This window comes from Bicyclus anynana, chromosome Z (assembly GCF_947172395.1).
Source record: "Bicyclus anynana chromosome Z, ilBicAnyn1.1, whole genome shotgun sequence".
Taxonomy (NCBI): Eukaryota; Metazoa; Arthropoda; class Insecta; order Lepidoptera; family Nymphalidae; genus Bicyclus; species Bicyclus anynana.
Genome location: NC_069110.1, coordinates 19,724,622 through 19,740,707, shown reverse-complemented (window position 1 = coordinate 19,740,707; position 16,086 = coordinate 19,724,622). Strand labels below are relative to the sequence as shown.

At 36.4% G+C, this 16,086-nt stretch overlaps 1 protein-coding gene across 1 annotated transcript; it reads right to left on the bottom strand.

The window, feature by feature from the left end:
- Positions 1–1,669: 1,669 nt before the first annotated feature.
- Positions 1,670–14,187, bottom strand: LOC112048655 (syntaxin-6). The gene is made up of 6 exons (XM_024086287.2): positions 14,010–14,187; positions 12,666–12,835; positions 11,961–12,055; positions 9,931–10,244; positions 8,441–8,535; positions 1,670–7,677 (listed from the first exon to the last, which is right to left on the bottom strand). The coding sequence occupies exons 1-6, from the start codon at positions 14,042–14,044 to the stop codon at positions 7,601–7,603; spliced, it is 786 nt and encodes a 261-aa protein (XP_023942055.1). The 5' UTR covers positions 14,045–14,187; the 3' UTR covers positions 1,670–7,600.
- Between the last annotated feature and the right edge of the window lie 1,899 nt (positions 14,188–16,086).

Here is a 16,086-nt window from a genome sequence, read left to right as displayed (position 1 = left end):
CAATTTAGGTACAGGACGCATCGCATCAAACGGATTTATAATTTTAATAAAATCCGTTGAATGCGATCCGTACGATGTGGATCAGTGGACTTGTATGACTTTCTATACAAATATAACTAAAATCCATGTCATTAGTCGTCGGTTCCGGCCATTATCATTAACATTTTTAGACGTTAGAGATGAAACATATCGCCCTAAGTAAGTCCTCTGTGCAGAGCCTGCATGGAGAAAAAGGAGACACCGCTACACGTTAAGCTCAGTTGCAGAGGCAACAACGAGCAACCTACATTGGTTCCTCAGCGACACTCCATGAGACTATCGGCGTCCTGGGTGGCCTGCTAAGCTTCTGGAGCGAGCTCGGCTGGATGGAGTGAATTATACACCGAGGGACCCACGTACAACACATGTCCAAGTGCGGAAAGGGCCCAGAAGAAAGAATAAGAAGAATCGCCTTAAATCTGCTAAACTGCACAAGCAGCATGGTTGGTCTACGCTCCATATTCCGTTACCACACTTAAAGATCCTAACTCTTTAGTTAACATTTCAAAATGCTGTATGAAAATGATGTTTTTACAACGGATTTTAAGATATGCAATTACCTTAAAGGGCTGATATTTATGTTTAAAGTGTTAAGTGCGTCAATGAAAGTCGAGATCCTTATCCGACGTGAAGACGCAACACGGTGGAGTAACCATGCGTGAAATAATACATTTTAAAACGTTATTTAAGAACCCTTCACATGACTCGCGTCCCTGGTAAGCCGATAAGACTTCCTTTACACGGTTTAAAAATGATATTATCAGATTACTGTTTTTTGTCTTATTGATTACTGGGTCAGAGATTGTATTTTACCTTTTAGGACCTAAAAAACGATCCTGACATCAGTATTTTGCCCTCACATTTATAATAAATGTAATAGTCTAAAATCCGGCATCTTTACTAATATTATAAAGCTGAAGAGTTTGTTTGATTGAACGCGCTAATCTCAGGAACTACAGGTCCGATTTGAAAAATTCTATCAGTGTTAGATAGCCAATTTATCGAGGAAGGCTATATACATATTATCCCTGTATTCCTACGGGAACGGGAACTACGCGGGTGAAACTGCGAGGCGTCAGCAAGTGCTTATACTTTCCGCCATTACCTACCGACTTGGAGATTTCTGTTTAAAACACTCCTAAAGGTACCGGACGTAAGCCTCGAAATATTTAACTACGATTATTCCGTAATCGGGAGAACAAATAAATAAATACGCGCAAATTCAAAGTGTACTTATCGATTCATTTGCCAAAAGTCTTGGAGGGTATTTAATCTTAGAGCTAATTAATATTTAACACAGAACTGAAACGTACCGGAACGCTAAATTGCTTTGGCGGTATTTCTTTACCGGTAGGATGGTAACTAGCCACCGGAGAAGCCTCCCACCAGCCTGACCTGGACCAATTAAGAAAATCACAGTCGGCCCAGCAGGGGATCGAACCCAAGTCGCAAGTGCTCGATAGTATCAAAATAAAAAGTATCAACAACGTTACCACTTCAAGTTATTTTAATCATTTTATTATGTCACCAAAGCTAAAGATCGCATCAAATTCAGCTTCCAATAATTTTTCCACATTACGACTACGAGCAAATACAACAATTTTAAAGGTCATCAAATAAACAACGCAAAAAATAAATAATTTATTTATTTTTAAACTTCACGGAAATCTTATACAAACAATAATTTAAACTTAAATCTAAACATTAACCTAAACTGTGTACTTCATCGTCATCAAATGCATCTGATTACAACGAATATAATATGAATAAAAATATGAGAATAATTATAAAACCAGGTATCTTCACATTTTATCCCGATTAGGATTCATCGTATTAGGGTTAATTTCACAACCTAACAAATTTCGGGCAAGTGCTACCTGCTCAAACGCATAGTTTAAATTCGACACTCAGCGGGTGAACGGTCCCCCGGGGGCGCCCCCACAACGTTAGAATTCCACTGTTAGCTATTCATCTTTCTACATAAAATATATACGCAGTTACACTTTGCATCTATCAGGAAAGTATCCTGTTTCACCATAATTGCTTCAGGTTTCAACGGATAAATTAAGAACAAGAATTTGAATATAATTATAAAACCAGACATCTGCACACAGGTGTCTTTTAACCCTATTGGTAGTGATGCACGGAACCAAAACTTGACAAACAAAAATAAAATGGGTTTTGGAACCGTAGACTACCGCACAGTGGCGTAAATAATACCCTCTTTAAAAAATATTTAAAGAAATTAAAAACATAAAATTTAATAAAGACATATTTATCAACATACCAATATTTTATAATAAAAAGGAGGAAGTTCATAAAGAATTTCTAACAAAAAATAATAATTCAAATAATAAATAACAAAATATTGCATTCGTTGATTGCAACGAAGCATTTGATTCCTTGTTTCATAAAAATATGTGGAGGCCCCAATGAATTGAACACAAGAAAATTTATCTTATAACAAACGTATACAGGACTGCGAGAATCCAATTGGAAAAGAAAAGGGAACCTTTCAGTGTTATAAAAGGTGTTAGACAAGGATACATTGAGCATAGGATGCTGCTAATAAGATGCTGGGCCATCACATTGATACACAAACTGCAAGCTACGACCCCGAAAAGACTCTAATCGACCAGACAACCTTTAGCAGAAATGCAAAAACTTAGAGGTCTACAAAAGAGTCTAAAAGGTACGATCCTTCATTGAGTTTTTTTGTAATACACTATTCAGCGTTAGAATCTGTAAGTGATTAATAAATTACCCCTATTTTTCCACTATTGGTGTAGGAACTTTTTCCAAACAACAATATATATGCATCGAATTGAGAACCTTCCTCCGTATTTTCGTCGCTTGATAAAATATTATTTCATTAAATATATTGGTTACAATTGTTTTGATTAATAAAAATTATTATATTCCATATTAACTTATAGATATATAAGTACACATAATATAAAAACAATAATCCTTAATGTTAAAATTGGTATCATTTTCCTTTAATTATATCGTAAAATTAACTACAGTATCTTAGAGGTAACTTGTTTTATACTTGCATGCATTCAATTAACTTATGAAATCTGATGTGAACAATTGCTAAAAATATCAAAATTAATAAAAAAATTAAAATAGTAAAATGTACGCCACTAGTGGTAGACACCAGTCTTTTGATACAACTCTATATCTGTTCTCTACAAATCGCGGTTTACTTATGTTTAATATTTACGGGCATAATTATTTTAATATTTACGGGCATAATTTAAAAAATACATATTCATACTAACTACACGTAATTTTAGTCTATAGTTCCATAAACTAACTGCATAAGGACCTGCCTCGCTAGACGTTACTTTCCTGTCAAAGTATATGATCAACGATCTAATGCGATTATAAAAACTGTCTGTATAGAATCGATATTTCATAGCTTTTATCATGTTCGTCGGTTAAAGAGCTCCGTAAATTAACCATTTTGTGTAGTTGAATGGTTTAAAAAACGGTCAACAACTTTTAGTTTAGTTTAAGATACCGACCTAATCTAAACTCGTGTTTCTAGAAAAATTACAGACAATTAGGTGCATGAATAATGCGATACCAGTCCTTATGTAATTAGTCAAGTTCCATATGGAAGATTTCTCATTAGTGCGTTGCGTTGCGTCGTCGCAAAATATCAATGCACTGTATGCCACTCCTGCGTTACGATGACGCAGGATGTCGCCATGCAAGAGGACGACGCACGCACCCAATCATTCTCAACAATGGATTGAAACAAGTGAAACCGTCCGAAACTGCGACGAAGCAACGCTTAATATGGCATATCATCTATACTTTTAGTAAAACTGTAACAGGTCAAATTCTGTACATTGAAGATATGTAAACTGTCAATTATTTCAATAGGGATTGACAGTATAAATCGATTTCGAAGCGGACGAAGTTGTTACGTCCGCTAGTTTATATATGATATGCATTGACGCAACGCACTAATGACACATCGTTCTAACACGTTGGATCTTAAAATGTTTACGTCACTTAACCTACCCTTATGTAATAAAATATCTTTGTCCGCTACATTATATACACCGAGAACTTGCAGTAGCCAGATTTATTTCATTTAGTGAGCCTGTGGTAAGTGTGGCAGCCGATTATGGAGTTGGAACTGCGGAGGCTTTAGAAGGTAGCAGTGTTTTAGGGGTCACCAGGCCTATTATGTATAATATTTTGTCTCGGTGTACAAATAATGAATCACTACATCGTTTTTCGCTGTATTTTCTTTTATTCATTATTATTTCAACGAATTTACATTGACTTCGCCATTTTACATCAATGGTGCAGTGATGTTTTGTTTTTACGATCATCTAATATGATTATTTCAACAAAATAATCATACGTTAGCGGTTTTTAGTTAATATTAAATGACTTCTTGCTACTATCAATACTTTATTAATGCCACTTAACGTAAAATTACTGACAGTAAAAACAAAAATATGATGAAAACGTTGAATCATTATTTGAGTTGTACGACGATCAAATATTTTACATAATAGCCTTAATTAAGCTCAACTGTCCTTAAAAAGTTATAATGTGAAAAATCATGTCCCGAATAGCCAGCCACATAGATTCGCCGCATCAATAGAAGAACCACACCATAAAAGATTTTTTTTTTTAGATTTATTAAAGTTAAATTTTATCAGATAAATAGAACTAGACTTTTGAAATCTACCAACTTCCAAGCTCAGCATGGTCCAAACTCAATAATTGGCTACTATACTTACATATAGTAGGACCATAAGCTGACAAACTTTCAACCTCTGCACTGGCTGTTCTCTAACGATGTTTATAACTCGCAAGTGCGAGTTTCGAATTCACCGCTACCTTTCTCATTCTATAGTATCGTGATATACAGAGAGGGAGATAGAGGTGAATTCGATACTCGCACTTGCGAGTGATAAAAATATCGTTACAGAATAGCCTAACAGGAATGTCTGGCTATCGCAAGCTCTCAGTCCAATGGTAAAACACATGATAGTGTTAATATGCACGTACTATTAATGGAAAGACTCGTTCATTTAATTCTATAACAACTCTCAAAAATGCTAAATCAAATACAAGAGTGTAATACATAGTTGAGGCTAAATCTATCTTAGGGAACTTTTTTCTGTAAACACCAAATATATTAAATATTACAAGGCAAATAATAATTTAATAAAATTATTTTACCGAATCGAAAAAATAATATTATCATCTGAATTTAATTTATTTAAATATTGCACAAACGAATTCTCCTATTTGTTAGTGTAACATGACAGTTATTTTTGTATTCTCTACAAGTTAGCCCTTGATTACAATCTCAGCTGATGGTAAGTGATGATGCAATATAAAATGTAAGCGGGCTAACTTGTTAGGAGTGGGATGAAAATCCATACCCCTTTCGGTTTCTACACGACATCGTTACGGATCGCTAAATCGCTTATAACAACACACTTATATCGTGTCGACGACATAAGTTTGAATCAAACCGCAACAAATCGGTTACGAGATGGACGGATCTAGTTAAGACATCTCTTGCAAAACTGTATAGAAGAATGCGCCACAATACTGGTCTGCAAAGAACGCAACTACAAAGGAGGGTAACTTTGAAACATAATGATAACTCTGCAGTAGAGTTTGATAAACATTTTTAACGCCCTGCTTTGTTGACGTAGGAGAAAGGAGAATCCCTTTTGTAAAAAAGTTTACCCTCATTTCTAGGTCAGTGCACGCCATTGACTAAAGCGATAAAAATTCAACTAATACATAGCATATGTAATTTTTTTCTGTCAACTCAACATAATATTTTCTAGTGTCTATGATAAAGAAAGCTATATTTAGATTAAAGGAATCACAACCAATAGAAAAAACACAACTAATATTAAGCGCACTTTGTGTCAACTGTCATCTGTCAAACGCTTGTTGATACACCATCAAAGCCAAATGGAATTCCAAAAGTAAAACAAATATACTAAATATACGAGTAGCTTGGCAAATTCGTTCGTAACACTCCCGATGTTTCGCGCGGACCGATGTAGCGATGAATGAAAAACCCACGACTGATGCACATCACTTCGCCGAACGCACGATTTCACACCCAGGCAGTATTCCCCCTTCCCCTCGCCCGCATATCGTGGGAGTGTTATCAACGAAGTTGCCAGACTATAGTTCACTGAACCACTCACTCATCTTTAGCAGCATTCTCGCTGTACAGCTGGGTTGTTCGCAAATTGGCGACTTTCCGAGGATAAAATCAACCATGTCTGTTATACATTGCAACTTCTCTGTTACAAAAAATATCCATAGCATATCTTCTATAGAAAATCATTAATGTCTAATAAGTTCAGAGGATTGTATGGAAGCACTAGCTGACACCGCGCGGTTTCTCCCGCGTGGTTCCCGTTCCCGTAGGAATACAGATATAATATATATATTAGCCTATAGCCTTCCTCGTTAAATGGGCTATCTAAACACAGGAATGATTTTTCAAAACGCACCAGTAGGTCCTGAGATTAGCGCGTTCAACCAAACAAACAAACAAACTCTTCAGCTTTATAATATTGGTATAGATTGTGTGAGCAAATAGCCCAACAAGTTTGAAGGTACGATGGTATTACTGGCATATGAGGATTAACTTCAGTCTATTTTTCCGTTATGTGAGATCTACGAGCACAAAACTTTTGTTGAAACTCCGATTATATTGCAGTTTATGAAGTCTATATCATTAAATAATGAGACAAAACGCAGGGTTATCAGCACAAGGCGGTCACTGTCATGTCACCGCTTTGCGCTGGCTTGTTGGCTTTGTTCGTAACCATGATCCACAAGCTACCAGGGGGGTAAAGTTGGAAACAGGAAATAGTTGATCGCTACGTATACGTTTACGTTTCGATTATGTCTGCAGATATATCTGAATATAGTATATAACCTAACTGGATATTATAGTATACATGTATGTGTAATATACATTTCCATTGTATTATATTATAAAATAGTTAAAATTGAAAAGAATGTAATAGTGATTTGTATTAGTTTTATGTTTTACTAACATTGTTAAAAATTAAAAACGCCTATTAATTAATCAGAAAATTGGAAAAAATTAGAATGAAAAATCTTCAAAATATTTCTATTCTATTTTTTTAAATATTTAAAAAAATGCGTGATATAAGCCTAGGTTTGAAGACCAATAAAAAGTGAATATCATTCTTACAGACGTAGTTTACTAAATATGAGTTAAGTTGTTGATTATCTAAAACTAATGCACCTGACTTGTGGCCCCTGCCGGACGCATATGAATTCTCATACCCACAGTCAAACGTCCCCCGTCGCCCGCATACCATGATTGTATACCAACGAACTTGCCAAGCTATTGTATGCTCTTTGCTAATCATGTCCAGCTCTTCAGTCGTTTGTTTAGAATATGAACATTTCCCAAATCATTCTGACTTAGCGTGTTGCGGTTTATAACTAGAACATCGCAACTCGGTAAACAATACAACACGAACAAACCATCGAACTACATTACAAGGTTAAACGTTTACATGATAATGAATAAAATTATGATAATCACTAAAATAACGAGCAGTATGCATATCGCCGTCCACTGCCTCCGATCTGAAAAGGAAACAATCCCAATGTTGAACTGGAGCGAATACGGCGATGCCTCATTAGTGCAATATGCCTTGCCATCGCAACGGATCAACGCATTCTATGCAACACGTGCGTTGCCATGACGCACGACGTCGCTGAGCAAGAGGACAACGCACGAACTCGATCAGTCTCAACAGTGCATACAAACAAATGTTTTTCATGAAACACTGTCGTCGCACTGTCCCTCCGCTTCGTCTCTCGTGCATTGATCAGTTGAAACGTCACAACATTGCACGTGCATTTGCGACGACGCAATGTACCGCAAATGCACGGAAACGCACTAATGGGGCAGAAGCTATACGTTGCAAAATTACATGCTGTATTACAAACATTACAAGGAACTTGATCTGCGTATACATATATCTACAGGAACATATAACGTTTCCTTTAAGGGTATCGGTATTTTTGTGCATTACTTATGGGATTATACTGCTTATTTTATCTACGGAACCCTACACTGCGCGTTTCTACGTCAATTGTCTCGGGTATTTGCAGTCCAACTGGCTTAGAAGAGTGCTCACGACGAGAGACTCTCGTCGGGTGTGTACAACCGCCATAAGACGTGTACCTTAAAAAACGTGCAGGACAATGCCATGTGTATGTAACCTTACTTTACTTTACTTTATAAAAAAATATTTACCGCAACTAACTAAGAGACTCCTTCCGAGTCTGCTTTTCGCATACAATATATACAATATATATTTTTTATTATTATTAGTGAACTTACCATTGTTCATGTGAAGAACTCTAGCGACTTTCTTGAGTGTTGAATCCAACTTTGAATCAGCGTTTTCCAATTCAGTGTTTAGGTCATCCAACATCCTGCGATCGTAACATGTAAATAAATAGTAAATGTAAGTAAATTTTACGACCGACGAAAAACTTTTATAAATTCGTTCCAACGAGAATATCAGAATATCAGCCATCAGCAAGTCAGCATGAGGACCATATATCGCATTTTAGCAGAACACAGAAATACTCATGTTAAAAAAAGTGTTCAAAATAAAAGAAAATTGATCAAATCATCATATCATGGATAACTTCGAAAAATCGGCCATAAGGACGAAAGTGCATCAGTTTTTTCTTGCAGCAAAGCTCTACCTACCTCGTACCTACTTTTAATAAAATTTTACTAAACATAAACAATGATGTTCAATTACCTAAACTTAGTAGAACTACATTGGGACGCTTGTTGCTCCACTTAAAATTTTACAGGAAAAGCGGGCATACTGATAAAAAGTTTGTCACCCCTGCTTCACCCACCGAAATGTCAATGTACTTTATTGTCAGCTCTTTTGGGATGGAGTATAAAAATTAAATGGCTCAATAAATTTCAATGAAATTTAGCAAATTACAGTTAAAACGATGCAGTCATCATAGCAGTTACTGGAAGACCACAATAATACCATTCTGGTGTTTTGCAACATACGAGTAATATGTTTGGAGTATCTGTGTGATGAAATCACGATCACAATTATATGGTATATTCAGAAGAACCAAAATCACTGACACGATTCATCGAGTTCTAAACTGAAGAACTGGAAACCTAGTTTCTAAGAGCTGATGGAGAATGGGGTCCAAAGGCATTAGAATATCGCACATGGCTCTGGAAACTCTATGATAGCAAATAAATAGTAGGAGGTCTCCAAGAGGCCTATACTCGGCGCCACGAAACAAGTCCTGTAGACGCGGCGCTAATGTCTTACTGGCGCTCATTGTCAAACGGTAATGGCGGTCTTATTGTTATTTATGTAAAGCGCTGTCAATTTTAGTTCAAGTTTTAGCCGCGGGACTTCTTTCGTGGCGCGGAGACTAAGTCCAACAGTGAACATCCATCGACTACTATGACTACGGCACCCTAAAAACCGCTAGATCTTGACGGCCTCCGAGGCGCAGTGGATTTACAAGATGGTGGTCCTGGGTTCAATCCCGGGCTGGGCCGATTGAGGTTTTCTTAATTGGTTAGGTCTGGCTGGTGGGAGGCTTCGGCTTCGTCGTGGCTAGCTACCACCCTACCTACAAAGACGTACAGCCAAGCGATTTACCGTACGATGTCGTGTAGAAACCGAAAGGGGTGTGGATTTTCATCCTCCTCCTAACAAGTTAGCCCGCTTCCATCTTAAATTGCATCATCACTTACAATCAGGTGAGATTGTTGTCAAGGGCTAACTTGTGTAGAATAAAAAAAAAATAATAAGATAGCGAATCAAAACTTACACAGCTTGTTCGTCCAACTCTATGCCGATTTGTTTGGACACAGTCTTCAAGGAGCCGACGGAGCTGCCGATGACGTGCAGCTGTTCGTCTTGGCTCAACAGCATTTTCTCCTGCATGGACATGATGTCAGCATCGTAGGCATCGAAGCGGCCAGGGCTGTCGGTCTGACTCGCCAGTTTAGAGTATTTGGAGTACTTGGGCGTGGCTGTCCATGTATTGCTGAAGTGCACGGGGCTTTCTTCCCCTAGAAGCGGCTCCCTTGCGGTTCCGTCGTTGTCGCGATGCCTGTTCAGACTCATTTTGCTTTTCATCACCTGTAATTGAGATGCCATTCATTAATGTAATTGTCTCATTGGTCTAGACTCTAGAGCATTGATTCCCAACGTGGTCCAGGTGTCTACGGAAGACTCGGCGGAGGCCTACATTGATGTGACATAGAAATGGCGGTTCACGATACGAAAGTGGCGGTCCACGAAAATTTATCTGGTTTCATACCGGATGGGGAGTTTTCTAAATAAAATAGGAATTGATTGCTTCCTTGTGCTCTGACTAGTTATCAAAAATTAAAGTTGGCTAATAAATTTTTGCCTGGCCAACTTTACTTTTTGTCATAAACTCACAGCACAATCAATTAATTAATACTGTTTCTGTAAACAGTATAGAATAGTATTCAGATTTCACAATTACACAGGTAAACCATTATCGTACTAACCGGCACACAGGTCATACTTTTGACTCTGTAAAGTTGTTGTAGTCAATTAACGGCGAGTGATCGGCAATGACGAGCTGTTAAAGATGGCGAGTCGAAGAGCCATAATACCAACTAAACAATTGCATATGAATAAAAAACTAATTGTAATTATTTTTGTATGTTTAATTATTATTATTCTTCTGTATGATATTGTAGCTCCTTATAGAGGACTGGATTGATTTAGATGATTCTTAACCGACTTCAAAAAGGAGGAGGTTCTCAATTCGGTCGGTATTTTTTTTTTATGTATGTACACCGATTACTCAAAGACGCCTGGACTGATTTCAAAAATTCTTTTTTTGTTTGAAACGGTATAGTTCCCATTTGGTCCCATTGCCATCATGACAAGATCTGATGATGGAATCCTGGAGAAACTGAGGGGAACTTTCGAAAATTATATGGGTGTCTAGTGTGTTCGTAAAGTTTTCCATTTAGTACCTTTAAGAAATACAAAATTATGAAGGTTTAAAATCGATCTGATGATGGAGTCATAAAACAGACGAGGGAACTCCTTGGTGATTTACAGCAGTTACCTTGTGTTTGGGCTTGATTAATTTGTATTAATGAGAACTTTCCACATAGATAGGTTGTGACTGTCATTTAGGGGTTTGGTGATGAAGACCAAGGACAATTAAGGGAACTCCTTAACAGTTAACAGTAACTACCTTGTGTTTGGCCTTGATTAATTCGTATTGCTGAGAACTTTCTACCTAGATGAGTTGTGTCTGTTATTAGGGTTCTGATGATGAAGACCAAGATCAATGAAGGAAACCCCTTGACGGTTTACGGTAGCTACCTTGTGCTTGGGCTTGATTAATTTGTATTGCTGAGAATTTTGTACCAAGATGGGTTGTGACTGTCATTAGGCGTCTGATGTATTCGTTTGAGATGAAATTTTACACTAAAAATTGAAAAATAATAAAAAAGCACCGACTTCATACTGATCAGCAGGTAGAACATATTATGATGTTATTTTTCGCTTTTTAGTTTAGTGGGTACGTTTTTAGGTTTTGAAGTCGGTAGTATTTTTTTTATTAAAATTTTTTTTGTGAACATATCATTACGTGATAAATGGCGTTGTAAACACATTTTCATGACAAGAGGATTCGCCATACAATAGGGTAGATGACACTTTTTAAAAAGGTTTTAAGCTGTTCATCAGAAATTTTAGTTCTAACAAACTTTGAGCCCTCCCAAAAATGAGGTATGTCTGGCTATTCCAGACATTTGGTCTAACAGAGGAAGCGATAATACAGTCCTCATAAGTAACGTAACTTACCTTCACTTCTTGTTTGGTTATTTCTATGAAGCTACGACGATCACAAATTTCTTTATTGTCAATCTTAAATTTGGACGAGTTTTTTTCAACTATGCGTGATTTGAATAGCTAAGAAAAATATTTCAACATATAACATACAAAATAGCATTTGAGTTTCCATCCATAGTGGTTGATTATAATCTAATTTACTTGGATTATAAAAAGCGCTCAAAATTAAGGATTAACTGTAGTAAAATTTTATAGTGTTTTTATATGAATAATGAGTATAATATAAGATCTGTTCCCAATGTACCCAAAAAACATTATTTTAAAATAGATAGTTAATTATCTATATACATAACAGAACATAGCACAATTTTTTTTTTATTTTTTTTTAAATCTTTGATGGATCATTTCAGAAAATAAATTGCCAAGGCGGCATAAGAATATTCTTATCAAGGTGAGACTATATATTATATTATGTTAACAAACATTTCTAAAACACTCTGTTAACAATCAAACTTGTTTGATAAAGCTTATCAAACTTGACTATTTCATTAAGCAATATGTAACACATTTAATTTTGAAAATTATTTGACATATTACATGGACCTTTTATTACATGCAAAAGTGATGAGTATATTATCTCTGTGCTTAAGCAATTATGTAGTCTTTTATTTTGTGAAACATACTGTATTTATATCAAAAATTTATTGCAAAGGATATTTATAGTATCTTCAAGGTCTTCCAAGTCCCACTCAATACTACGCAGGGCATTCCGCAGCTCGGTGGAAGTCCATTCTACTTCTGGACTGTTGGGTGGGGCAGGGGCCTTTGAAATCTCTTGCCAACGCAGGTAGAGCCCGCGCGTCTTGTTCAGTGCTCTGAACACCTCACTGTAATTACATAATGGCACACTTTTGTAAAATATAAATCAAATGAGGAAGAAATAAATCTTCAGAACAATACAATTATACACAATTGACCTAGTATTGCACTCAAATTTACCAACAAAATTGTCTGTAATTTTTTGAGGCCAGGTAAAGTCACAAATCAAAAATATTTAACACCAATATATTATGTCCAATATAGAGCCGTGATGGCCCAGTGGATATGAACTCTGCCTCTGATTCCGGAGGGGTGAGTTACAATTTAGTCTAGCGCATGCACCTCCAACTTTTCAGTTGTGTGCATTTTAAGAAATTAAACATCATGTGTCTAAAACGGTGAAGGAGAAACATTGTGAGGAAACCTGCATACCAGAGAATTTTCTTAATTCTCTGTGTGTGTGAAGTCTGCCAATCCGCATTCAACGCAATATCATTAACATCTGACAGTCTTAATAGAATTAAACTTAATCTTGCCAACTGCCAATGAAGCAGCATATTTAGTCTAAGCTATATCTATACTAATATTATAAAGCTGAAGAGTTTGTTTTTTTTTTGTTGAACGCGCTAATCTCAGGAACTACTGGTCCAATTTCAAAAATTCTTACAGTGTTAGATAGCCCATTTATCAAGGAAGGTTATAGGCTATATATTTATTATTTATTATTTGTTTATATATTTATTATTTATTAGGCTATATATAGTGGGTGAAACCGCGCGGCGTCATATCCTATAAGGTTTGAAGCTTGGGTCTATTGGGCCATTAAAGGATGCTGACAATGATGAACTCAAAACTGACTTGTGTGCAAATAAACTAGATGCACACAAATAATTATTTTAATTGCATTTGCAAAACATATCCAACATAATGCTATTGTTTAGTGGTATGTGACAGGTGCATCAACAGTGGACATCACAGAATGAGTTCCATATTCGCAGTTGCTGCTCAATACCAGTAAATAGATGAATTAAGCAGAAACTGAAGTGTTTAGAAAGTGTGAGGGAATCACCAAATATTTTCGTATTTTCACAACTTTGGTGACCGCAACTTTGCGGCCCTTGCAAGTGAAAACATACACGAAGTCCGATCGATCGATACGTCTATCTTTGGCCTAGTCTAAAAATAAATCTAGGTATTTCGCTCAAGCGCACAACATACCACAACATAACATAGCGCACTTACTCTTTGACGACGTAAAACGGGTCTTCCAAAGTCATGTCAAACAATAATAATTGATTGGGCCGAGCCAACACATGCGAAACAACACAAACTATTAGACAAGCGTTAACATTATCAGTAAACGATCATACAAACAAATTGTTCACACTGCCCATCCCACTGTACGTCGGCAAGCTGTGATACCTACCGCTAAAGCCTCGCTCGATTCATTATCCGTCCTTTGTAAGCTCGCACGCTGCTCTTCCTCTGCAGCTGCGTACCAGACAACCTCGAAATGCGCAACCGCCACGAAAGTCTACAATTACATAGTTTTTGCAGCGGAGTTCACAGACAGCGAACACTTGGCCTATATTTTATTTATAAATTTGAAAGAATGCACTCTCGACTTCACATCACTTCTGATTATTTATTATTAAGATTATGGTACATCGCTTTCCTAACAGCAAGTAATTATTAATTTATTACTGAATAAACAATCGAATCAACAAATAATTTTGTAATGACAATAGAATTAGAAATTGACATTTAAATTTGACAACAGATGATAACACTACCAAATACCACTTCTTTAAACTAGTTTTACGGCTCTGAGTTCTAGTCTTTTTGCCTATTCTAGCTGTATCCATCTCAGACCAATTACTTTACGTACTAGGACCTAGGTGTTACCTCGCTAGACGTTACCTACCCCTCTCTTAAAAGTGCATGATCATGATCTAACGTGTTTATATGTAAATAATCACTACACCTATATTGATTTATAATTTAATTGCATATTATTATTTTATTTAGTGTAAGTGATTGTAAATAAACCGGTTCGTGTAGTGAAAAACTTCTAGTTTACTAAATTTTATGAAGTTACGTTTAATTTGTAAGTATTTGTACCTTCAATAAATCATATTTGTAATAAAAACAATACCTAAAAGTAAAACGAAACGATTCTTCTGACGGAACAGCAAGGAAATTTGTCTAGGAGTTTTGCTGTTCCGTCAATCGTTTCGTACTGATATTATTATAGGTCTCAACCTATAATAATATCAGTTCTAAAGTTAACATTTACTCTGAATCATTATAATATATAGTTTTCGAAAAAAATCATCTCCACTTGGTAGTCTTAAGACTAAAATGTGCTCACCTTATTTCATTTTCTTTCTTCCTCTCATTTTTTCTTCTTTTTCAGTAAATAATACTAGTGTAATAAAGAAATAAAACATTAATCAAGTTTACCTCTTCCCCATGTCCTGCTCAAAAAATGATACGATGCATCTCCATTTATAATTCGTCTATGATATCCATACTTTTCGAGCTTATCAGATAATTTTCTTAATTCTCTGCGTATGTGAAGTCTGCCAATCCGCATTGGGCCAGCTGGTGGTATATTAATTTACTCTTTGACTATTGGCCTAACCCCTCTCATTCTGAGAGGAGACTCGAGCTCAACAGTAAGCCGAATATGGGTTGACAACGACTATACATACATATCTACCACAGATACGTAAAATAAATCAAATGCATTGGAGGGGTCCGTATGCAATAACAATGTAAGTATTAATATAGGCCTAATGGACAATGGTACAAATCAGGAAGGTACGAGGCTTAGATTAGGTATATCTAATATAAGGTATTTATTTACAATCTATTCTAATATTATAAAGCTGAAGAGTTTGTTTGTTTGTTTGCTTGAACGAGCTAATGTCAAGAACTATGGGTACGGAATAGTAGTATATGTAGTAGTTCACGGCTGCTTAATGCTACTTTTCCGACTTTTTAAAACGTTTAGTCTAATAATCAGCCGTGTTCATTCAGTCGCTATGACCTTTGCCTTCGATTCAGAAGACGTAGGTTCGAATACAGACAGGGCATGCACTTCTGACTTTTCAGCTATGTGCTTGCAGAAAAGAATTTTGACTGCCTCCGTGGCAGTGGTACGCGTAGTGGATATACAAAACGGAGGTCCTGGGTTCGATCCCCGGCTGGGCCGATTGCGTTTTTTTTTAATTGGTCCAGGTCTAGCTGGTGGGAGGCTTCGGCCGTGACTAGTTACCACCCTACCGACAAAGACGTACCGCCAAGCGATTTAGCG